The 24,089-nt window shown below is 57.3% G+C and overlaps 1 protein-coding gene across 2 annotated transcripts in view; it reads left to right on the plus strand.

Annotated features, from left to right (window-relative positions):
• SMARCD3 (SWI/SNF related, matrix associated, actin dependent regulator of chromatin, subfamily d, member 3) overlaps positions 1-24,024 on the plus strand; it is a 38,059-nt gene extending 14,035 nt beyond the window's left edge. The window contains exons 1-13 of one of the 2 annotated variants that reach the window (XM_017520205.1): positions 14,096-14,585; positions 17,348-17,559; positions 19,327-19,369; positions 20,219-20,341; positions 20,459-20,581; positions 20,819-20,914; positions 21,073-21,174; positions 21,383-21,544; positions 22,505-22,602; positions 22,781-22,892; positions 23,259-23,381; positions 23,503-23,604; positions 23,841-24,024. In XM_017520205.1, coding sequence (XP_017375694.1) covers positions 14,508-14,585; positions 17,348-17,559; positions 19,327-19,369; positions 20,219-20,341; positions 20,459-20,581; positions 20,819-20,914; positions 21,073-21,174; positions 21,383-21,544; positions 22,505-22,602; positions 22,781-22,892; positions 23,259-23,381; positions 23,503-23,604; positions 23,841-23,894 — 1,428 coding nt within the window. In that variant the 5' untranslated portion in view covers positions 14,096-14,507 and the 3' untranslated portion in view covers positions 23,895-24,024. Of the gene's footprint in view, positions 1-14,095; positions 14,586-17,347; positions 17,560-19,326; positions 19,370-20,218; positions 20,342-20,458; positions 20,582-20,818; positions 20,915-21,072; positions 21,175-21,382; positions 21,545-22,504; positions 22,603-22,780; positions 22,893-23,258; positions 23,382-23,502; positions 23,605-23,840 lie in introns of those variants that run through there. The other variant, XM_017520207.1, reaches the window with a different exon arrangement.
• Positions 24,025-24,089: the final 65 nt, after the last annotated feature.

Below are 24,089 nucleotides of genomic sequence, written 5' to 3' on the forward strand. Positions count from 1 at the left end.
ACAACTTGCCTGTAGATTAAACATGAGGGCTGAGGAAGAAGAGGATGTTTACAGTAACAGCATGGAAAACGGTCAGACCCTGGAGTTGCGCTGAGGGAGTTGTGCTGATGGGCTGGCTTGAAGGATATGGTGAGGTAGCTGGGCAGGGTTGAGGTTTGGAGGGGTAAGAGGACATTCTCTAAGGTGGAACCTGCAGGAGCAAAGACAGGGCTTTGAGGCTGGTGAGGACGGCCCTTGGTGACAGCGGTAGGGCCGTGGTGGACACATGGACATCCTGCCTCTCCCTTCCCTCCCTCCCCAGCTGCCTCCCAGGTTTGAAGTTGTGGTTGCAGCTTTAGCCTTGATTTAAATCCCTTGGTACACCCCTTGGCATTGTTTTAATTTTAAAAATCATCCATTTAGCAGGAGTGCCTGGGACATTCCACTTCCTCCCATCAAGTCTGCCTGCAGCCTCTGGGCTGGGATCTAGACTACTCCCAGGCCACTCGGATGAAAATCCCAGCCCCACCCTTGCTAGCTCTGCGACCTTGCACCGGCCATTTTGCCTCCTTGGGCCTCAGTTTCCCCAGCTGTAAGGTGGTTACGGATTGTACTCGCAGGGTAGGGTGACTGAACATCGGTTGAGCTTAGAACAATCAGTGCTGCTCACAGTAAGAGCAGTGTGCGCTGGCTTCCCTGCTGCTAGTTTTAGCTGGCTGAGCTCTGCAGGGCCCCTGGCCTGCCCTTTCCGCTATTCATGACTGTCACCAAGATAAAGCACAGGTCTTGGGTGCCTCTCCCCTGTCCTTCACAGAGGTGCCCAAGGAAGCAGAGCCCCTCAGACCCACAGCACCCCATACCAGCCTTGGGCATCTCCCCCAGCTGGAGCTTTCCCTGGCTGTGCTCAGGGTCCTGCTTGGCGTCGCTACTCTGAGAGACCTGTTGGGGCAACCCTGCCCCACCCTGTTCGGGGCCCCTCCACCCTGCTCCCTCAGGGACACCTGGCACAAAGCCCTTTACCCGTCTTGTCTTTCTCAATGACCACTAGGTCACAAGGGCAGAGGCCATGCCATGTGTGTAAATGGGCAGCACTTCCCAGCGGCTGCCCCAAAGAAGGTGCTCACTAAACACACACACAGGACAGAAGGAAGGCAGAGGAGTGCTCAGGGTGGGAGGAGGCCCTGCTTTTCCTTGGACGCCATTAGGCTGGGCATGGCGGCTCACACCTGTAATCCCAGCACTCTGAGTGGCTGAGATGAGAGGATTCCTTGAATTTGAGATCAGCCTGGGCAACATAGCAAGACCTCGTCTCTGCAAAAAATTTAAAAACTAGCAGGGCGTGTGGCATGTGGTTGTAGTCCTAGCTACTCAGGAGGCTGAGGGGCGAAGACAGCTTGAGCCCAGGAGGTGCAGGCCTCAGTGAGCTGTGATCACACCACTGCACTCCAGTCTAGACGACAGAGCAAGACCCTGTCTCAAAGGTTTCAGTGCAGTGGCTGTGCTATGTGTGGTGGCTTCTGAATGTCTCCCTTCTGTCCCACAGCCCGACCTCAGCCCCCACAGCTCAGTGTCGGGGCCACAGGCTTCCCACGGTATGACCCCCTGCACTGCATGCTGACACCACTTGTGGCTGCTGTCTGCCTGAGAAAGCTTCCAGTGGTTTGTATAGCCCCCACACTTCCCGTGGGGCTCCCAGAGCCCCCATAATTAGCCGCTCTGAACGATCACCTGGCTGGCTTCTAGGAGCAGCAGCTCGGCCCTTGCCTGCACCCACCATGGCATTTGTGATGAGCCTGCCACTGAGGCTCTGAGAGCCCCAAGGTTCCATTACGTCCCACCCTAGCTGGGGGTTGGTTGGCAGCAGGATCAGCCGGGTCCGGGAGATAAGGGAGACGAGCAGCAGCCGAGGCCACAGTGAATCCAGGCAGCCAGGAAGCTGATGCGAACAGCTGCCGCTCGTTAAGTGCTGACCCTGTGCCAGGCGCTGTGCTGAATCCTGCACACGCTCAACCACATTTTCATCCTCACATCCACCGTGCATCTTTTTGAAGATGGGAAATATGAGGCTCAGAGAGGTCAGGTAACATGATCAGGGTTATGGTCGCTCAGTGGCTGGGTGGGGTTTGAACCCAGAACCAATTGACTCAAGAGCTGTAGTTCTCAACCCTGTGGCAATTTCACTCTCCAGGAGCAAGGGTCAGTGTCTGGAGATATTTTGTTCGCCACACTGGGTAGAGGATAGAGGCTGGGGGTGCTCTTAACTTCACACAGTGCACAAGACAGCCCCCAAAATAAAGCATCAGCCAGCCGAGATGTCACCTGTGCCAACTGGAGAATCCCTGTCCTAGAATCCAGGCTAAGGGCCATCACACCGTGGAGCCTGCAGAGGCCCCGCCCAGGGCAGTGGGTTCAGGCAGGGGTAGGGGGCATGCCAGCCTTAGTTACAAGGGTTTGCAGAGAGCAGGCCCCAACATCTGCCGCCTCCCCGTTGCCCGCCCCATGGTGAGTCTTCATGAGGCTTTTTGGTGCCACTGTAGCCATTTCGGCCCCAGAGTAAAGTCTGCTGACTTACCAGTGTGCCGTGTGGGGACGGAGCGATGCCGAGCTTACTGTGAAGTCCTTGGACAAGCCTCACAGGCCCCAGCTCGTCCTAATCCCACTTACTCTTGCCTGGTTCTCCAAGAAGTCACTGGTCCGCTCGGCATAGACAGAGCCTGTTGCTGTTCTCATCGTTCTCCTACCCATCTTAAGGACCAGATGGACTCTCCAAGTTCTCCAAACCTAGCACCAAGTGGCACCAGGAAGGCAGGGCTAGGTGATATGGGGCTGTCCCAGGGGACTGCTTGGCTGTGTAGGGGCAACCATACATCCCCAAAGGATAGCTGACTGAGGGCCAGGGAGGGGTGGGGAGGCGTGTCACCATGGGATCCGAGCAGGTACTTTGCACAGGAGTTACGCTTGGTTGTGAGGACCGGAGAAGTCACAGGTACCAGGGGCTTATTCCAAGTTTAACTAGGATTCATTTTTCGTTTTTTCTTGTTTTTGGCTAAAAAGTAATTTTTACACAGTAACAAAGGGAACCTTCTCAAATGCATTGAAATTGATTTCAGACACCTTGGTGGTAGCAAATGTTCTAGAATTTATTATATTCCCAATGTTTGGAACAATCAGCTTGAGGTTTTAAGGGGTGTGTTTAAAAGGATGATTAAGGGTGATTCAACTTAGCTCTACAGGCTTCCAGGGACCTTGATTTCCTTCTTTAAAAGGCAGGTGTTTGGGGAAGGTGGCGTGCGTGTGTTGGCAAGTCTGTCACTACCCCCAGCAGGCAAGCTTTAGCTTTCGGACACTGGGGAGGCAGCTTGGGGTGAAGGAGAAAATCCAGGGACCTTGAGGGCGGGAAACCTGATTTACAATCCTAGCCCCACCCTGTGATAGCACAGTGACTTTTGGCAAGTCACACAACTTCTTAGAGCCTCATTTTCGTTGTCTTTAGAATGCGGACCCTGCCAGGAGCCTGATAAGGTTATCTGTTGGGATTAGACAGGTTACGTGTGTGGAAGTGCTTGGTCAATGGTAAAGTCGTATACAAATCTAAACTGACGTAATTAATCCTATGATAACAAGTCTTGGCCAGGCATGGTGGCCCACGCCTGTAATCCCAGCACTTTAGGAGCCCAAGGTGGGCGGATCACCTGAGGTCAGGAGTTCTAGACCGGCCTGGCCAACATGGTGAAACGCTGTCTCTACTAAAAATACAAAAATTAGCTTGTCATGGTGGCGCATGCCTGTAGTCCCAGCTGCTCAGAAGGCTGAGGCAGGAGAATCGCTTGAACCGAGGAGGCAGAGGTTGCAGTGAACTGAGATTGTGCCATTGCACTCCAGCCTGGGTGACAAGAGCGAAACTCCATCTCAAAAAACAAACAACAACAACAAAAACAAGTCTCAGGTTGTAACCTCAGCTGGCATTTGGAAATCCATTCTGAATATCCTGAGTGGGCTTGGAGTGGGCTGTCTTCACCTCCACCCATCACATGTTGGAGGCTCTGCCATGTGCCAGATACTTGGGATTTAGCAGCAAAGAAAACAGATTAAAAGCCCTGCATCCTTTAGAAACACACACACACACACACACACACACACACACACACGCACAGTGCCCCTGCCTTTTTGGAGCTTACATTATTATTACTATTATTTTTTAGACAGAATCTCACTCTGTCACCCAGGCTAGAGTGCAGTGGCACGATCTCGGCTAACTGTAAGCTCTGCCTCCCAGGCTCAAGCAATTCTCCTGCCTCAGCCTCCCAAGTAGGTGGGACTACAGGTGCCCGCCACCATGCCCAGCTAATTTTTGTATTTTTAGTAGAGACAGAGTTTTGCCATGTTGGCCAGGTGCTCTCAAACTACTGACCTCAAGTGATCCACCTGCCTCAGCCTCCCAAAGTGCTGGGATTACAGGTGTGAGCCACCGGGCCCCACGCTGACTCCCTGTTGAGAACAGACTATCAGGGCAAGGCTGGAATCAAGCTACCCAGTAGTTGTGATTTGGAGCTCGGGCAGCATCCAGGGAGAGGTGAGAAGCGTTGGGCTGCTGAGTCCATAGCCAACAGATGTGCCTTCAGAGTGGATGTGGGGTGTGAGGGAAAGGAAGGCATCTGGGGTGTTCCAGGGTATGGGCGTGGGCAGCTGGAAGGAGTGAGAAGACTGTGGGTGGGAGATGGGGTTTGAGGCAGAAGAGCAGGAACTTATTCTGGACAGAGCATGTTTGAGCTGTCCACTGAAGACCCAGGTGGAAATGCCGACCAGGTGATTGGATAGATGTGTCAAAGGACTGGGAGAGAGGACGGAGCTGGAGGAAACTGGGCGCTGCCAACGCACAGGCGGTGCTGAATGTGATGGGCTGCACAGGGGACGAGGTTTCCCAGAAAGTGAGCGGGGAGAGGTGCGGAGGACTCAGGCCTGAGTCCTGGCGCTCCTGCATGGAGAGGGGAGGAGAAGAGCTGGATGGTCCTAGGGGAGTGGGGAAGAGCCGCCTGGGAGGCAGGAGGTCAGCCAAGAGAGGGACATGTCCTCCCTCCACAGGAGGAAGTGTTGGAAAAGGACAGAGTGTGTGGAATGCTACAGTTGGTTAAGACCCGACGGTGGCAGGCCGCACAGGGTGGCTCATGCCTGTAATCCCAGCACTTTGGGGGACCGAGGCGGGTGGATCATAAGTTCAGGAGTTCGAGACCAGCCTGGCCAACATGGTGAAACCCTGTCTCTACTAAAAATATACAAATTAGCTGAGTGTGGTGGCAGGCCCCTGTAGTCCCAGCTACTCAGGAGGCTGAGGCAAGGAGAATTGCTTGAACCCAGGAGGCGGAGGTTACAGTGAGCTGAGATCACACCACTGCACTCCAGACTGAATGACAGAGCAAGACTCTGCCTTAAAAAAAAAAAAAAAAGAGAGAGAGAGAACTGACTGCGGCTTTTACCAGTGTGGAGGCTACGGCAGGAGCATTTCAGTGGAGCAGCGGGAGCTGTACCCAGCACGGTTGGGATTCAGGGAGAACCGAAGAATGCAAATGAGACAAGTCTTTTGAGAAGTTTTGTCGCTACTGGGCAGCAGCCTGTAGGATAAGTAAGGTTGAGAGAGCTTGTTTCAGGAGGCTGGGTGCAGGAGCTCACGCCTGTAATGCCAGCACTTTGGGAGGCTGAGGCGGGAGGATCACTTGAGCCCAGGAGTTTGAGACCAGCCCGGGCAACATAGTGAGACCTCGCCTCTATTTTTAAAAACATAATACAAAATGAAAGAAGAGTGCTTGTTTTCAGCGGGAACCTAACAGCACTTGTGCACGCCGCTGGGGGAAGTCCAGGGGAGAGGGGAATGCTGATGAAACGATAGTGTGGGAGAGAATTGCTGGAGCGGGGCGCTTGTTGTGGAGAAGGGACGGAGCTGGTACACGGAGGCTGTAGTCAGGAACACAGACCGCTCATCTGGATGAACGGGATCAGCTGCTGGTAGGTGGAGGGTATGGTGGGAGGCTCTGGAAGTTCTTCAGAAGCTTCTCTTTTCTCAGTGAACGGGGAAAACAGTGGCATGAGCTGGGAGTGAAGAGGGTGGAGGAGAGGTTGGAGGTCAGAGGAGGTAGAAGATGCGAAAAACTCCTGTTGGGGTGTGGGAGTGGGCATGGATGCGCCTGGCAGTGTGAGGCCAGCCAAGCTCATGCCAAATCCACAATGAGACGGGGGGGCGGGGGTGAAGGTGGCTGTGTGTCTTTCTCTGGCCACATTCAGGTGCACAGTTTCAGGGGAAGTGTTGGTGAAGCTAGATTTACCTCTTAAGAGAGTCAAGAGTATATGCAGGGGGCTGGGCACAGTGGCTCACGCCTGTAATCCCAGCACTTCGGGAGGCCAAGGTGGGTGGATCACTCGAAGTCAGAAGTTCAAGACCAGCCTGGCCAACATGGTGAAACCCCATCTCTGCTAAAAATACAAAAAGTAGCTGGCCATGGTGGTGTGCGCCTGTGGCTCCAGCTATTCAGGAGGCTGAGGCACAAGAATCGCTTGAACCCAGGAGGCAGAGGTTGCAGTGAGCTGAAGTCGCACTGCCTGGGCGACAGAGCTAGACTCTGTTTTTGGGAAAGAAAAAAAAAAAGGCCAGGCGCAGTGGCTCATGCCTGTTATTCTAACACTTTGGGAGGCCGAGGTGGGTGGATTGCCTGAGGTCAGGAGTTCGAGACCAGCCTGAGCAACACAGTGAAAACCCGTCTCTACCAAAATACAAAAAATTAGCTGGGCATGGTGGTGAGCACCTGTAGTCCCAGCTACTTGGGAGGTTGAGGCAGAAAAATTGCTTGAATCTGGGAGGCAGAAGTTGCAGTGAGCTGAGATCACGCCACTGCACTCCAGCCTGGGTGACAAAGCGAGACTCTGTCTCAAAATAAAAAGTACATGCAAGGGAGGTTAAGATGGTCAATGTGTGTTATGTGTCACATCAAAAGAGCCAGGAGATTCAATGTGTAAGAGCAAGGGGTGGCTGTGGGGAGGGGTGCAGAGTGGTGAAATGAAGCACAGGTTCCAGAGGAGCCACAGGATTTGGAGGTCAGGGAGCTGGCCAGGGTGAGCTGGAAAGAGGAAAGAGAAGATGGTGGTCAGAGAGTGGGGTGCATGGGACTGAAAGTGTGGGGCTGTGGTTGCTGCAGTTATCTAAGAGGTGACCTTGGGAGTGCATGGCTGAGGGAGGGGAGAGGATCGCTGGAAGAGGAGCTGCCAAAGAACGGAGAGGCCAGAGGTGTTCGGAAGGGCATGCAGCAGGCTGGACTGGAGTGGCGCTCCAGAGAGTGACATGAGCCAGGAGCCAGAATCCACAGGAGTGAAGGCTCCCTGGATGGGGGTAAGATGCAGAGCCAGGGGTCTGGAAACAGCAGTGAGGGGCAACGGGGGGCAATACCCACCCTGAGGCCAGTGGTGGAGCCACTGCTGGAAGGGAGCCCGGCTTCTGCTTCTGGAAGGCAAAAAGGATGCTTTCAGAAGCAGTGGAGCATGTTGGAAATGTTCCTTAGGACAGACCACACGGCTGTACAGGAGGCTGAGGCACAAGAATCACTTGAACCTAGGAGGCAGAGGTTGCAGTGAGCTGAAATCGCACTGCCTAGGCGACAGAGCTAGACTTTATTTTTTTTTTGCGGGGGGTTGTGGGGGGGAAGGCCAGGCGCAGTGGTTCATGCCTGTAATCCTAACACTTTGGGAGGCCAAGGTGGGCAGATTGCCTGAGGTCAGGAGTTCGAGACCAGCCTGAGCAACACGGTGAAACCCCGTCTCTACTAAAATACAAAAAAAAATTAGCTGGGCATGGTGGTGGGCACCTGTAGTCCCATTCCCTACAGGAAATGTTCCTTAGGACAGACCAAACAGTAGGAGGGTGTCAGGGGTTGGGGAGAAATGGCAACAGCAGAGGGGTCTAGGGCCTTACAGGGCTCAAAGCACAGGAGGTGAGGGGGTCTAGGGCTTTCTTTGGTAACTGATGCAGTCAGAGATAAAGGCAGCATAAGATTAAACCTGGTGCCCTCAATGCTGATGGCAGGTCAAGGGCTCCCCTGGCCCTGTGGGTGCCGAGTGGAAGGTACAGTGTCAGACTTGCAAGGACAGCCAGGCGGCGAATCCACACAGCACTTCCATGGGGGTTTTATTTACACATCCCACTGCCCACTACCATTTGATTTAATATTCTCAAAAATGTGTTTAGGGAAATGCAGTTTCCCTAAACTTTTTCTCACTATTCAGTTATCTTCACTCTGGTGACACCCAGACCTCAGAATGCAGTGGTTGGCAGGGATTCCTCAGCATCTGGTCAGAGCAGTAGCTGAGGTGGGTTCCTGCCTCCTGAGTCCTCAGAAGCTCCCTGAGGTGAGGGGCAGGACGCTGGGCCACCAGAATTGTCCTGATACTGTCAAGGACAGCTGTTGCCTGCAAAAGACAGAGAGAATTGGAGGTCCTGGAATGGGGCTCCCCTCACTAAGAAAGAAGAGGGTTGGGGCCTGGGGAACACAGGGCACATGTGGGGACAGCTAGCAGGGTGGCCAAAAGCCTCCCAACACCAGGCAGGGTGGGAAAGGTGGGACCCTGGCCTAAAGCCCCAGTGAAGCGGGCAGCAGTCCATGCCTTGCCAGCATTTCCAGAGGTGGAGGTTGGAGGGGAGGCAGCAGCACCCTCATGTCACAGATATAGACAGAGCTCCAGGGAGGAAGCGGCATTCCCAGGGCCACACAGCCTGACATGAGCAGACCCCAAGTCCACCAGAAGCCACAAGGCTGCCCCCCAGATCTGCCGGGGAGCAAGGCACCCAACATCTGGATACAGCCAGCATCTGTAGAGAGATGGGGAGGCGGGTAGGATGTCTGGGTACACTGGGTGACTCCCCTGGCTCCTCAGGCATTTGGGACATGGCAGGGGCAGGGCAGGACTGGGGCCTTCACAGGATCAGGGGATATTGTAAGGAGGGGTGGGCTTCCCAGCCCTGGCTGCCTATTGACCAAAAGGCTGGTGGAGCCAGAGATGGCTCCCACGCACCTGAGAGGAGGAGAGGGAAAGACTAGCTACTATTTGGAGTCTCAACCACCCTGAGTCCTGAGGCCATGTGTCCCTCTTGTGTTTGCCCTGGGTTTCAGCCACATCTAAGCTGCTGAACCTGGACAGACGTGCCAGGTGTTGATCCCGAGGGAGAGGAGAGGAGAATAAGGATGTCTCTGGGTGACCCTGCCCTGCAGGGGCCATACAGCCAGCAAGTGAGGGACTGCCCAATTCAGGGTCCCTGGATGTGGCCCTGTTGCCCGCCAGGCAGAGCCACTCCCTGAAAGGTGGGGGAGAGGTTATAGCAGCCCCAGCATCCCACGTAAACACCGCCTCACAGCTCATCGCTGTCCTTGCGGAAATGGGGACCAGGCCTGTGTGGTGCGTTTTTATGAGTCACCTGCTGCAAGTGACCACTTCGTTAATGGTCTCCATGGGGGGGGATAAGAAAAATCCTGCTGTGAATCCAAAATGTGCCTTCCCTGTGGGCCAGTGGGATGCTCCGGACCCCAGCGGCCCGACTTTCCTCCTGCCACCAGCGGTTCATTGTGTTGTGTGTGGTGGGAGGGGTGTCAAGGAGCATCCCGTTAGACTGAGAATCCCAGGCAGGCAAAGAGAGGAAGGAGGCCTCATTTATTCCACTAACCTTCACATGCGCCTGCCCACCGCACAGGACGGTGGGGACCCCAAGGTAAGGCCTCTCCCTGCTGGCTGCGTGTTAAAGGCATAGGGCTGAGGGCTCAGCAGGTGTGCATTACAGGGGGCAGAGCTGCCCAGAGAGAGCTACTCTGAGCAAAGGACAGAGGGAGCAAGTGGGAGGGCCGAGTCCCTGAGAACCCCATAGAGGAGGGGGTGCTGAGCTGGACCAGGCCTCACTCCCGGTGAGCAGCCCCCGCTCACTGGGTGCGAGTCTGCTCTCTGCTCCCTCCCTCTGTTCCCCTCCTTCTTCCCAGTCTGCCTTGCTTCCTGCCTCTGTCTTAAGAAATCCTTGGATTTCAGAGCTGGAAGGGCCCTAGGAATGCTCTGACTGAAGCCTCTCCTTTCACTCCTGAGGGACTGGGAGGGGCTGGGAGGTACAGCGACTTGCCCAAGGTCACACCACTATTTCGGTGTCCTACTTTTTCTTTGTTTTTTTTGCTTCTTTCCATTGCATTTGTTTCTTTCATGTATGTTTGCAAAAGGGACATGGAAAAAGTCACACAGACAGTCCCCCTGATAGCAGCAGAGGGTACAGGGGGGCACAGAAACATCCCAACACAAACAGGGAGGCATACAGCTGCTCTGGCCTGGGAGCAGTGTGGGGGCAGCCAGGAGGAGGAGGAGGAGGAAGGTGCCTGTTGCCCCTGGCCTGGCCTTCCCAGCTTCCCTCTGCTGACCCTCACCACAGGCGGGGGTTGAGGTAAGGACCCCTCTCCTCCTGTCACTGGGACTGGGCCTGAGTTCCCCCGGGGTTGGGGCTTAGCCCTGGCTGGTGGCAGGTAGGCTGGATGGTGGAAAGTGGGGGCCTGGTTTAGGGATGGCCAGAACACAGAAACCAGGCTTTGTGGTCCTCAGCACCAAGTGGTCTCTCTCTCTCTCCTCTTGCGTGTTCTCTCTCTCTCTCTCTCTCTCTCTCTCTCTCTCTCTCACACACACACACACACACACACACACACTCACACAGGCCGCCCCAATCAGTGAGGGTGAGCGCATTCCCCTAAGGAAAGCTTTATTGCCGGCGTGTAGGAAAAAGGGGACAGAGGAAAGAGCTCGCTCCCAAGCAATCCGTTCTCCCTCCAGTCTCGCTTCCTTTGTTCCTCCCTTCCCTTCCTCCCTCTCCCTTCGTCAGCTTCCCTTCTCTCCCTCCAGCCCCTTCTTCCCAGTTCCCCGCTCTTCTGCGCCTCCTGCTCCTCCTGCCGCGCCCCCCGAGCGGGTCCGGGTGGTGGGACCTTCGCCGAGGGCCGGCGGGCGGGACTGCGGCTGGGGCCCGGCCTCGGTGGCCATCTTCCCGCAGGGAAGGAGTTAAGTCTCTTCCCCGCATCCCTCCTCCCTCCGCCGCCTCCCCGGCCGCCGTGGAGTCCTGCAGCTGGGCCCCGGGCTGACCTTCACCAGGAGGGAGGCCGCGGCGCGCATGCCCAGGCCGGGGACCGGCGCGGGCGGAGGGAGGGGCGGCGCGGGCCGGGCCCGGCGGGGCCCCCCAGCGCCCGGGCCACCGCCCGCTCGCTCGGGCGCAGTGGGGGCGAGGCGGCCGAGCCCGTCCCGCAGGCCGCGGCGCATCTCTCCCTGCGCGGGGAGCGGCGCTTTGCCATTTGGTGCTGGTGGTGCTTCAGCGAAGGAAGGAGCGATGGGGGGACGGCAGGGGGGACTCCGGCTCCGGGCGCTGGGCGGCAGTCCTCGCCCCCGACAGGCGCACGGCCTGCCCCAAGCGCGACGGGCGCCCTATTGCGCCGGGAGTAATCCGGTCTCTTCACCGGCCTCCATCCCACTCGCTGGAGCCTTAGGCGGCGTGGCACCACCGAGTGCTCTTCCTGGGCTGAGCCACTGGGGATCCTGGCCATTGTGAGGAGGGAGCCCTGGCCCGGGCCCCCACACTGGCGCCGCCCCTGCTTTCTGGTCTGGAGGCTCCTCACGTCGTCCACCTAAAAGCAGTATGCAAATGTGTCTGGGCCTGCCTTGAGAATGGGGCCCACCGCGGGATGTGGAGGTGCTCCAGGTGTGCCTGTGTGTGCAGAGCCATGTGGCTTCCTCGACCTTCCGGCAGTCGCATTGGTGTGTGTGCCTGGTGTGTGTGTGTTGGGAGGGTATGTGTGCCAGGTGTATCTATTGTCTTTGCACACTTAGGGATGCCTTCCAGAGGAGTGGCTCAGGAGGGGACTTATGTATGGACTTGGGTGAAGCTCACCAGCTCCTCCATATGGGCCTCGCCATAGCCCCCGGTATGACCACCTCCTGCAACCTCCTCCACCAAGACCAAGTCCTGCATCTCCCAGCCCCTCCCTCAAACTTCCCAGCGGCTCAGGCTGGAGTGCCCAGCATCTCCTCTGCTGTCTTCTTTTCCCAAAAGCTCTCTCCAACAGTTGAGAGCACTGAGCTTTAACAAAGCCTAGTGGTGTCTACCTCCAGCCCCCAGAACCTCCAAGGCCTGTGGTTTCCCACGACCTTTCTAGAAGCACCCGCGGTGGGTGGGGGTGCCCGTGGTAACTCACTCCTTCAGGTAAATGGCAGAGTACCAGCTCCATCCATTGGCACATTGAGCTTTGCAAGCATGGGGTATCTGGGGTATTGTTGAGTTCCTGTGCCCAGACATGGAGGAAGAGTGAGAGTCGAAGATCAGTTCCTGACCTTTTAGGGGCCTTAGCCTCTTTGGGAAACCAAAGCTAATGCCCACAAAATACAGTGCACATCAGGCCAGTCCAATGCCAATTCATGGTGCTGGGTAGATGGCAATGGGCATTTGGAGAAGAGAAAAACCCATGCATACAAGTAGGACCAGGGAAGGCTTCCTGGAGGAATTGGGGCATGAGCTGAGCTTTAAAGGATAGGTGTGATTTGGACAGGTAGAGGGCATTCCAGATAAAAGAATCCAGGGGCAGGGGCTAAGAAATTGGAGTGAGCAGGAATTTTGGAGGTTAGCAGGCAGACTGGGTAAATCACCTCCCCAGGTTCCCAGCAGCCACTTTCATGACCTGTGGCAGACAGAGGCAGCCCACCCACCCATCCCCACCCCGTCAGGCCCAGGCTGTGTGTGTGTGTATGTGTGCTTGGTCTAGGCTAAAGCTCTGGGAGAGGTTTGGTAGCAAGGGGATCTCTAGGTCCCCTTTTAAGCCGGGGTGGTGGAGGGGCATCCTGAACCAGATGCCCTCTCTGGCATTTCAGATTGACGGTGGGCACCTACATGAACAGTGACAGCTAAGAGCACCACCAGGACCGGCAGAAATCAGGCTAGGGCAGAAAAAACCCCTGGGCAAAGGCATTCTGAAGGATTTAGGGTCAGGACTCGTCAGTCTTCGGGGCCCAACTTCAAATAAGTGTTTCACCAAACTCCCCTAGGCACTAGGCATGGCCCTGCCCTCTCCTGGATTCTCGAAGTGAGGCCCCAGCAGGCGCACAAACTTGACCCACTGCTCCTTGTCCCAAAGCCCACAAGCTCCTCCCCCAGAAGGAGGAAAGAGGGGCGTGGCCTTTGGGGGACTGGGGAGGGCCAGGGCTCCCAGCCTGAGGATGTCAGGATTTGCCCCTCCTCCTTCTGGTCCCTCCTCCACTCCAGGGACTGCCAGCTCCTTCCACTTCTGTGCCTCCCTCGCCATCCCACCCCACACCCCAGACTCAAGACTTCTCTCTCTGGGGTATTGAGGCTGGCCCACCATACCCAGCCCAGCTGCCCCAACTCCTCTGGGTCCACCTCCAGCCCAAGGAAACCAAGCTGGGCTTGCCTCGTTCCCTCCACGCACCCACCCCAGCACCCCCTGGCGCCGCGCCATTCCCCACATTCGTTCTCTTCCTGTTCTCATGAGCACAATCCCTGTCCTTCTTTCCGAAATACTTCCCCTGTTGCCCTCACTTTCTCACAGAGCGACAAACAAAGACTCACATACCCAGAAATAGCCTCGCACAGAGCTGAAAGGCACAGGCCACGTCCTGCCACACACGCAGGCGCGCGCGCACGGAGGCTGTCGTGGAGGGAGGCACACAGACAGGGCGTCTGTCTGCACGCACAGAGCAGCCACGCCACAAAAGGGCGCGGACACACACGGCGTGCCAGACAAGGGCACACACAGCGGTGGACGCAGGGCCACGCCGCCGCCCGGGCACACCCACCGCCGCCGGCCCAGGGCAGGCGCGAGGCCTCGCGGCCGGGCTCCCCGGCTCCTGCTAGCCCATGTTTCCCGGCCCGGCCTGCCAGGTCTCTGGGGAAAGGGCCTCAGAAATGCAGCAGGAGCCGCTGGGGGGAAAGTTGGAACTGACTGTTCCCTGCCTGGCGCGGCCGGCGAATTCCCTGACGGAGAAACTATTTGTGGCGAGAGCCGGTGGCCGGCGACCCCCCGCCGCCTCCCCTGGCGTCCCCTCCCCGCGCCGCCTCCCGCGGCCCTCGGCGGCCTCGGGCTGCAGCGCCGCTGCCCAGCGCCCGCGGCCGGGCTGGTCGGCGCGCCTCGCCGCTTATCTGCGCTGTTTGGACAGCGGGCTTGGAAAGGCAGGCGGCCCCGTCCCCGCCGAGTCAACAGGCAGACCCCGGGCCGCCGGACTATTTCTGGCTTATCAGTGCAGGAATGCGGCAGCCGCGGCGGCGGCGGCGGCGGCGGCGGCGGGCGGGCGGCGGCGGCGTGGGCCGTGGGCCGTCAGGGCAGCCCTGAAGGGGCCCCCTCCCCACTCCGCTCGAGTAGAAGTGTGAGAGAGCCCAGCAGGACTCAGAGGGGAGAGTTGGAGGAAAAAAAAAGGCAGAAAAGGGAAAGAAAGAGGAAGAGAGAGAGAGAGTGAGAGGAGCCGCTGAGCCCACCCCGATGGCCGCGGACGAAGTTGCCGGAGGGGCGCGCAAAGCCACGAAAAGCAAACTTTTTGAGTTTCTGGTCCATGGGGTGGTGAGTGGGGGAAAGTTAGCGGGGGAGGGCGAGTGAGCTGGCTCGGGCTGAATGGAGGGCTGATCGGGAGGGGCCGGGAGGGCGCTCCGGCTCTCCCACCCCTCTAGCGGGGGCCGCCACGGCCCACGGCCCGGCCCCGGGACCGTGCCGGCGCCCTGGCACCTGAACACGTCGCCAGGCGGCCGGCTGGGTCTGGCGCGAGGCGGGGAAGGGAGGCGTTTGCATGGCTCTTGTCAGGGGTGGGGGTGGGACTTGGGGACTCTACCCCCCAAGTGGGGGGTCCTCGCTGTAGCGGACAGGTTGACTTCCGTTCTTTTCCTTGTGGGCCCAGGTGTTGTCCCTGCCCTCGGGGAGGGGGTGGGGGATGGGGACATGGCAGAGTCTGGGCTGGGCTGTCTCTTCATCCGTTGGGACAGTGTCACTGCTTGTGTCTCCAGAGCAAGGAGCAGGTGACCCTGGAGGCACTGTCGCGGGAAGCTCGCAGGCTGAGCCACCTCTGCATCCCAGCGGGAGGGCTCTGGAGCTTCTGCCTCGGGGTGGAGGAGAGGCCTGCTCTAGGGACTTACCCCAAGTTACGGGCTCTGAGGGTCCCCTTGGCGGACTCAACCACCAGAAGCTGATGTCCTAAACCCCTCGAAGGTGTGAAGGAAGGGCTGGAGTTGGGGACGTGAGGCGCAGAGATTGAAGGGATAGGGGAGTACTGTCCTGCCACAGGCAGGCTGCAAAGGCACGTGGGAGCCCAGGAGGCTGCAGCTGAGTCAGTAGGCCCGGCTGGGAGGGGTATGGAGGGGTGTGGAATGGGAGAGGCAGGGGCTGCGGCTCTTGGGATGGATGAGGGGGTGGAGGCCCTGTGTAGAGGAAGCAGTTGGGTTTACTATGGCCAAATTTGGTTGTGACCCCAAGGAAGGCACCTTCTCAGTAAGGCCAGACAGAGTCCCTAGGATTTTCGTGGGGGTGGAGCTGGTGGCTGGGACAGCTCTCGGGGGCTCTGGAAGCCTCCCTCTCAAGGCCTCTTCAGCAGATGAGCCAGTGTGCCTGGCCTTGATAACTAGGGAGAGCAGCTGACAGGAAGAGGGGGCCTCCAGCCCCAGGGACCCCTGGGCATAACTTCCCAAGGTGTCCATGTCAGTCAGCTGCATTACCAGTCCTAACCTGGCTGGTGGTGGGAGCCTCTTTAAAATGGCCCATCTAGTGGGGAGAGAGGCTGTACACGTGGACTTTTTTTTATCTGGTCAACTTAGAGCTTCAGTTCTTGGGTGGCTGTGAGCCCCAGTGCCCCACCTATGCTGGTGGCCAGGCCTGGGCTCCATTCTGGGCTGCTACCCTGAAGGCATGAGTGACAGGGTCAGGTGGGGTGAGGGAAGCAGACACAGGGACAGGCAGGTTTCACTGCAGGAGAGACAGGCAGAGACAGCTGCTGACGGAGGGTGGGAGGACATTAGGGCTAGACGCAGAGCCTGGAGGGCCAGGAGGGAGGTGGCAGTTGGAAGGGAAACAGCAAGCTGGGGGTGAAGTGGTTGGTGTGTCGGTGTTAACAGGCTCAGGGTCTGCATCCCCTGCTCCCTTATCTACTTCCTGTTCCCGTGGGCCCCGTCCCCATCCCACCCCACTCGTTCTGTTTCACAGCCCCCAAAACTCTCTCTGGCCCTCCCCATCTCCCTTCTGGAGTCTGGACAAGTGGGGTTTGGAACACTTCGCTGGATGCATTTGCATCTCATTTACACCCCATCTGACCACCCAGGGGTAGTGGCAAGGGAGGAGGAGCTGCCTCCTCTCAGTCTCCACAGCCCCCTCTGAACCCTGACTCCTGACCTGGCTGGGGTGGGGATGGGAAGAGGAGGAGAGGGCTGCTGACCTGGGCAGACAGGAAGGGAAACATGTGAATGGAAATGTCACTGCCCTGACCTACCCCAGGGCCCCTGGGCAGCCCACCTCTAACGCAGCTCCCGTCCTCCCAATCAGAATCCTGGTGGGGTCTGGGACACCCCAGCAGGCTGCCCTTGCCTGCCTCCAGCCCTCACCCTGGGAGTAAATTATGGGGGCAGCTTCATTAGCCAAGATCCTGGGTGTGGAGACTTGGAGCCAGCCGAGGAGAGTGGGGTTTGGGACCGAAGGGCCAAAAGCAGGGATACAGGGAGCAGAGTGGCTGAGATGAGCTGGTGAGTGCCAGGCAGAACCGCCCAAGAAGTGGAGCCTGAGGAGGAGGAGCAGGAGGAGGAGCAGAAGTTGGGGCAGGGAGCTGGGTCCCCGACCTCAACCAAGCCTGCAGAGAGCCAGGCCCTAGGTCCCCAGGGGATGGCCCTTCAGGGGCTGCCCGGGCCAGGATGAGCTGGGTGACCTTGGTGAGGTCGTTTTTCTCCTTGAGAGCCACAGTGGCCTCATCCGTCCAGTGGGGATGAATGGACCTGCTGAGACTGTCTTGCAGAGCAGCATGTGGATGTGAACATCTTTGAAAGGTTGAAAGACGCCATTCATATTCATTTTTGCGGTACCTTCCGCAGCCCCGAGGTTCGCAATGCCCTGTGCGCTGCCTGGCTTTGGTTAGCTTACTGCAGCCAGACGCCAAGCCCCTCCGCCAGAGCCGCGCGGATTCCGGCGCCCCTGCCCCTCCTACCCATCGCTCCCACCCATCGCTCAGCGCTCAGGGTCAGCAGCCGAGGGTCTTGGGGGGGAGGGGAGACGCCGGCTCACCGCGCCTGGAGCGGGGGCCCTGGTCTGACCCGTGGGCGCCCGTTTCTGCTTCACCCCCGCCCCACCCCCAGCGCCCCGGGATGCCGTCTGGAGCGCGGATGCCCCACCAGGGGGCGCCCATGGGCCCCCCGGGCTCCCCGTACATGGGCAGCCCCGCCGTGCGACCCGGCCTGGCCCCCGCGGGCATGGAGCCCGCCCGCAAGCGAGCAGCGCCCCCGCCCGGGCAGAGCCAGGCACAGAGCCAGGGCCAGCCGGTGCCCACTGCCCCCGCGCGGAGCCGCAGGTGAGTGGGGGGCCCGGCGCGGAGGGGGCGTGCAGAGGCGGGCCCTGGGGACCCGCAGGGACCAGGTGGGCGAGTAGCGGGGATTGGAAGGGGCGAGGAAGAATGATTAGCAGTGAGCGAGGCTTCCCGGGTGGGATGCCCTCTGGGGAGGTGGGCTTAGGGGACACCGGCCTGATTCTTTTGTGTGCCCACAGTAGAGCCAGGCTGCGACCCTCGGCAGCTAGTACCGCTTCCCTGCACGCTCCCCTCACCCTTCTCCTTGTCACCTGCTCAGTCCCTCTCTCCACCCATCAGGTTCTGGGTGATGCTTCAGTCTTTGGGGTGGGGGCGGGGCTTCCAATGGGACTGAGGGCAGAGCTATAAGACTGTGTTGCCCGAAGTGTGGTTCTCCGCTGAGCCTTCCTGCCAGCCCCCCCTCGGGCTGTTTCAAAGCCACTCCAGATTTTCTCAATGGGACTCTCTGGCCATGGGGGTGGAGCTTGGGGATTTGCCCGGTGGGTAGATGGTCTATGCCCAGTCCCGCTCTTAATTCTTAGGCACTCTGGACCAGGTCTACTCCCAAGTCACCAGGGCCAGCCCATTTCCTTGCTTTCCTCCAGCACCTGGTGACACCCTCAAAACCCCTGCTGGCTCCTGGCAACAGCAGTGCTCCTCTGGGTCTCAGTATTTAGACAAATACACATGCTTTTTTTGCACAACAGATGGATTTCCATAAAAGGTGTAATATCAATTTTATCTCATTATTAAGTATTTTTTACACATCAGGGAAAATTCACACTTATAGGAATCCCATGATGAATTATGTTGCAAAGCGCATCGTCATCTATACAGCAAATGGTAATTCCCTGATTTATCTTGTATAAATGGAGAGTTACACATAGATAATCTGTTTAAAACAAATCAGACCTTTAATGAAATCTGCTTGTTAGCCTTCGATTTCTGCATAGGGAGGGGGCAGTGGTTGAAAACACCACACGGGGGCAGTATGGAGCTATTCGCTAGGCTGCGTTTTCATCTCTTGACCCGCCAAGGTTTTTTGGGGGAGTCAGAAGCAACAGTGGGTCAGAAAGAGCCCACATCCAGCTGCTACTACTACAGGCCTAGTCCATTTGGCCCCAGCCTGAAGTCATACCCACACAGGAGAGCATCCATGCACTTCTGGGCCCCTATGGCTGCAGTGTGTCCCTCACCCCGTTGCCAGGTAGGCCCCAGACATGAGCACCCCCTGCCCTCATCGTACTGTCTTCCAAGCCCAGGGTGGCTGGCTGGGAGGCAAGTCCCACCAGCTTCACACCATCACCTCCTGCTCCATGGATAGGAAGGAGGTCATCTCTCTCCCCTCTGAGCTTAGACCCCTTTGGACAGGGCACCCCCTGCTTTGCAGAAAAGGTCCTGAGAGCCTGGCTTCCCTCTCCTTTGTCCTCCCTGATCCCCACATTTCCTCCAACACTTCTGCAGCTCCCATCTTTGGAAGCACCGCCCCCACCCGCCAGTCCCTCCTAAGTCTAATTTTTTCTGTCCCTAAGGATGTGGCAGGGTGGAAGGGGCTCCCAAGCCAGAGAATATCGGATGGGGCACCCCTATGTCCTGGGAGAGGACAGAGCACCAGTTCCACACACAACCGTCATAGCCCTTGGGCGGACAGACAAGCGGGCTGTGGGAACCCCAGCCAGGCAGGCAGAGATGTCGGGATAATTTAGCAGGTGGCCTCCTTACTCCCAGATCTGTCGCCATGGTAACCTGGTTTTTTCTTTAAAAAATGTACAGTGCCAAGAGGAGGAAGATGGCTGACAAAATCCTCCCTCAAAGGGTGAGTGCCTTTCACAGCAGCCCCCAGCCCACCCCCAACCCTTTGCTGTTCCGCCCTCCTCTCCCCCAACCCAAGTTGCCTCCCCTCCCCTCTCAGAAGCAGAGCTTCAGTGTTACAGTCACTTTCACTTTTTGTTTAAAAAAACTCATTAATAAGTGAGGCTCCCCAGGCCAGAGAGAGGGAGTGGGGTGCAGGGAAGCAGCAGAGCCACTGGGGCCAGAACACAGGGCTGAGGGTCAGCGGATTGGACCCAAGTGGTACTAAGACCTAAAGGTGTAGGCCCAGGAGGGGACAAGGGCTAGGGGATCAGAGGCTGCCAGTCAGAATGAAGGTGATAGAAGGTGGCCAGAGATCCTGGGCATCCTAAAGGGATCCAGGTCCAGATGGGTGTGAGGACAGCACAATTGGGACAGGTGCAGGGACTGAACGAGGTGCCAGCAGAGAAGCAAACACCACTGTCCAACTGTCTCAGGGACTGAGCCCTTACTAGGCACTTTGCGGGGCCCAGGGGAAGCCCAGCAGGTGTATGATGTGGAAAATGACAAGATGAGGAGACTAAAGGCTAGTGCTTGCTGGGCTCCACAGTTACTATCTCCTTTCCTGATGATGAAATGCATAGCTCTTCCTAAAGGGAGAGGCAATTGTTTTCCCTACACAGTGAGGGCCCTACAGCTAGATAATGGCATTCTGAGAAGCGAGGCCCTGTTCCCACTATGAAAGCTCCATGCCCAGAAGTAGGATGGCTCCCCTCCACATCTTTTGTACCCTAGGATCACACAACATGCATACATTCCATGGTACAACCCTGGACTTAAGCCTCTGACTGCTGCCCTATTCTTCCTTCTCCAGATTCGGGAGCTGGTCCCTGAGTCCCAGGCTTACATGGACCTCTTAGCGTTTGAGAGGAAACTGGATCAAACCATCATGAGGAAGCGGGTGGACATCCAGGAGGCTCTGAAGAGGCCCATGAAGGTGCCTTAGTTTGGGGGTAGGAAGGGGACTTTGAGTCGTGTGCCCAGGATGGCGAAGCAAGGTGGTCAGGGTGGGAGCACACAGCATTCGCTTGGTTCTACACTCTTATTTCTACAGCAAAAGCGGAAGCTGCGTCTTTATATCTCCAACACTTTTAACCCTGCGAAGCCGGATGCTGAGGATTCCGATGGCAGCATTGCCTCCTGGGAGCTGCGGGTAGAGGGGAAGCTCCTGGATGATGTACGTCCCGGCGCAGGTCTCTCCAGGTGTCCTAGGGTGGGCATGGGCTGCACTGAGAACAGAACTAGGTGTCTGCACTAAGGGCTAGAGAGTCAGCCTGGGCCAGATCAGGGCAGGCCTAGAGACATTCGGGGTGCAGAGGATTTCATCTAAGCCCACTGCCCTGTTTGCTGCCAACTTGGCCTTCTGCCCCCCAGTCCCTGTTCTGCACCCACAGTCCCTGTTTCTCTCCCACAGCCCAGCAAACAGAAGCGGAAGTTCTCTTCTTTCTTCAAGAGTTTGGTCATCGAGCTGGACAAAGATCTTTATGGCCCTGACAACCACCTCGTTGAGGTAAGACAAAGATCCCCTCTGCCCTTGAACTGCCACCCTCCCACAGGCCAGAATCCCTGAAGAACCAGCCCAGATTTGGGTCAGGGACCACCCTAGTGTCCTGGGCCCCACCACTTCAGACAGGCCTTTGGGTGACCCAGCTCTTCTCTCCTGGACAGTGGCATCGGACACCCACGACCCAGGAGACGGATGGCTTCCAGGTGAAACGGCCCGGGGACCTGAGTGTGCGCTGCACACTGCTCCTCATGCTGGACTACCAGGTCTGCACCTGCCATGCTGCCCCGCACATGTCACATGAGGCCCTCAGGGCAGGCCTAGATCCCAAAGTGGTCCATCTTGACAGACCTCCCTCCCTTCCCAACCCTGTCTTTCCCTCAATCAGCACATCCCCCTAGTCCTGAATGGCCTGGCCCTGGGCTCCTTCCATTCTCTCCCTTTGATCTAACTTTCACAGTCCCCTTTTCCCAGCCTCCCCAGTTCAAACTGGATCCCCGCCTAGCACGGCTGCTGGGATTGCACACACAGAGCCGCTCAGCCATCGTTCAGGCCCTGTGGCAGTATGTGAAGACCAACAGGCTGCAAGACTCCCATGATAAGGAATACATCAATGGGGACAAGTATTTCCAGCAGGTAACCTCTCTCCTGAACCCAGGGATCTGGGGAGCAGGCAGAGTTCTCCAGCAGGGGAAGTACCTCTACCAAGGTAACTACCACCCTCCCTTCTAGATTCCTGAGTAGCAGAAGCAATACAGAGTTATGGTCTTGGAGCCCAGAGACCAACCAGGATTCTAGTTCAGGCCCTACTGTGGATTAACTCTGTGCTGCAGCCAATCCATTTTAGCTCCCCCAAGTTAGGAAGACATGGAACCCTACAAAGCCAACTGCTTTCTGGAATGTAATATTCTTGGCGCTTGGAGTTAGGATCCCCAGGTTCTAGTCCTGAGTCTGGACTCTGGGTAAGTGACTCAGAAATTCTGAACCTTGTTTCCTTATCTTTGAAGTGGAGTGACAATACCTGCCCCATCTACTTTCCTGGGCAGTTAGGGAAGGTCAAATTGCTGCAAAAGTGACTTGGCGAAATTCCATCAAAACAGAGAGTATTCTTATTAATGCATTTTAAAATAAATACGGCAGATAAACCTGAGGAGTAAAAATAGTAGTTGATATTTATTGGGCACTTACCATGTGCCAGGCACTGTTCCAAGCACTTTATGTGTATTAGTTCACCGACTTCTCACGACAACCCTGAAATAGGTATTGTTTTCATCCCCACTCTAGAGATGAAGACACTGAGGCCCGAGGTGTCAGCTTGCTCACAGTTGCATAGTGATGGGAGAGGCAGGACCGATACACAGACTGACCCAGGGCCTGCACTCTCAGCCTGCCCCACACTGACCCACCCCAGGCCTTGTCAGCCGGGCTGGTGGCTCCACCACCAGACCAGCCCAACTCCAATCCCATCCCCATGTGCACTGAGGAATCAGACTCGCTCTCAGCTTCTTGAGGCCTTTCTACAACAAAAGGATCTACAACTGCGTGATGATCTCTTTAAGAGAAGAGTGATCTCTCTCTCCCCAACTGTCTCGCTAGATTTTTGATTGTCCCCGGCTGAAGTTTTCTGAGATTCCCCAGCGCCTCACAGCCCTGCTACTGCCCCCTGACCCAATTGTCATCAACCATGTCATCAGGTGAGGTGGCCCCAGCTTGCTTCTCAGACCAGGGAATGATCTCATTCCTGCCTTCCCTGCCCCTCCCTCTCCTCCCACTCCCATATTTTCTCCCTCCCTGTTGGAGCTGCCCCCACCCCGGGGCCCTGGGGCCTCTATGGGGGCATCATGAACACCGAGGGCTGCACTTCCCTGGCAGCGTGGACCCTTCAGACATTGACGTGGAGGTGGAGGAGCCATTAAAGGGGCAGATGAGCAGCTTCCTCCTGTCCACAGCCAACCAGCAGGAGATCAGTGCTCTGGACAGTAAGGTGGGGCCCAAGCCCAGAGCCGGAGTGGTACATTAACCCAGGGATGATAAAGCAGACTTTACTGAGACTAGGGTGTGGTTGCAGATGAGCAGTCTGAGTTAAATAAAAAAAAGGAAAAGAAAAGCGACCAGAGTGTGGGCCAGTGGGGCACACATGGCCCTTCCATGCTACTTGGGGTTGAACCTTATTCCAAATGTAGTTCTGCCCATCCCGTCCTCCCCTGGGACTTCGGAGGAATCAGGGGCTCTGAGAGGTTGTCTTTCACTGAAGAAAACCCCTCTCCCTCCCCTTCCCACCCGCCTCCTTTTCCCCTCCTCTCCCACATCACCACAGCCAGGTGGAAAGCGTCTATCTTTCTACCTGCAGATCCATGAGACGATTGAGTCCATAAATCAGCTCAAGATCCAGAGGGACTTCATGCTAAGCTTCTCCAGGGACCCCAAAGGCTATGTCCAAGACCTGCTCCGCTCCCAGAGCCGGGACCTCAAGGTGAGAGGGAGACTCAGGGAGTACTGGAGTAGAAGACAAGCACATCAGGAAAGAGAGTAAACGTACTCCAGGGCAGGTGAGGGGATTCGGGGCTCAGGGCTGATCCCATGCTCCCTCCCAGGTGATGACAGATGTAGCTGGCAACCCCGAAGAGGAGCGCCGGGCTGAATTCTACCACCAGCCCTGGTCCCAGGAGGCCGTCAGTCGCTACTTCTACTGTAAGGTATGGAGGGTCCCTTGCCCTGAGGCTTCCCCCTCAACTCCGAGAGAAACCTCCCTGTTCAGCTTGTGGGCAGCCCTCACAGCTCCCCACAGTAAAGCTTCACCACAACACCTGACCATGCAGCAGCCCCCCTGCTCCCAGATGCTCTTCCAGGGTAGGCAGTATCAGGAGGTGGGGTGGTCCTGATCACTCACCAGGAACACTGACACCTGCTCCTGCTCTCACTTCCTCTAAAGATCCAGCAGCGCAGGCAGGAGCTGGAGCAGTCGCTGGTTGTACGCAACACCTAGGAGCCCGGGAATAAGCAGCACGACGGACCTTCTGGCCGCACCCAGAGCTCCAGCGCTCCGCCCCAGGCTCTGGCATCACTCCTCTGCCGCTTTGGGGTGCAGGGCTGGATTAAAAGTTATTCATCTGACAGCAGCCATGTGGTCATTGGAAACTGGGGAGGGAAGGGGGAGGGAAAGTGGATGGGGAGGCAGTGG

The sequence above is a fragment of the Cebus imitator genome, unplaced genomic scaffold (genome assembly GCF_001604975.1).
Source record: "Cebus imitator isolate Cc_AM_T3 unplaced genomic scaffold, Cebus_imitator-1.0 Scaffold20, whole genome shotgun sequence".
Classification (NCBI taxonomy): domain Eukaryota; kingdom Metazoa; phylum Chordata; class Mammalia; order Primates; family Cebidae; genus Cebus; species Cebus imitator.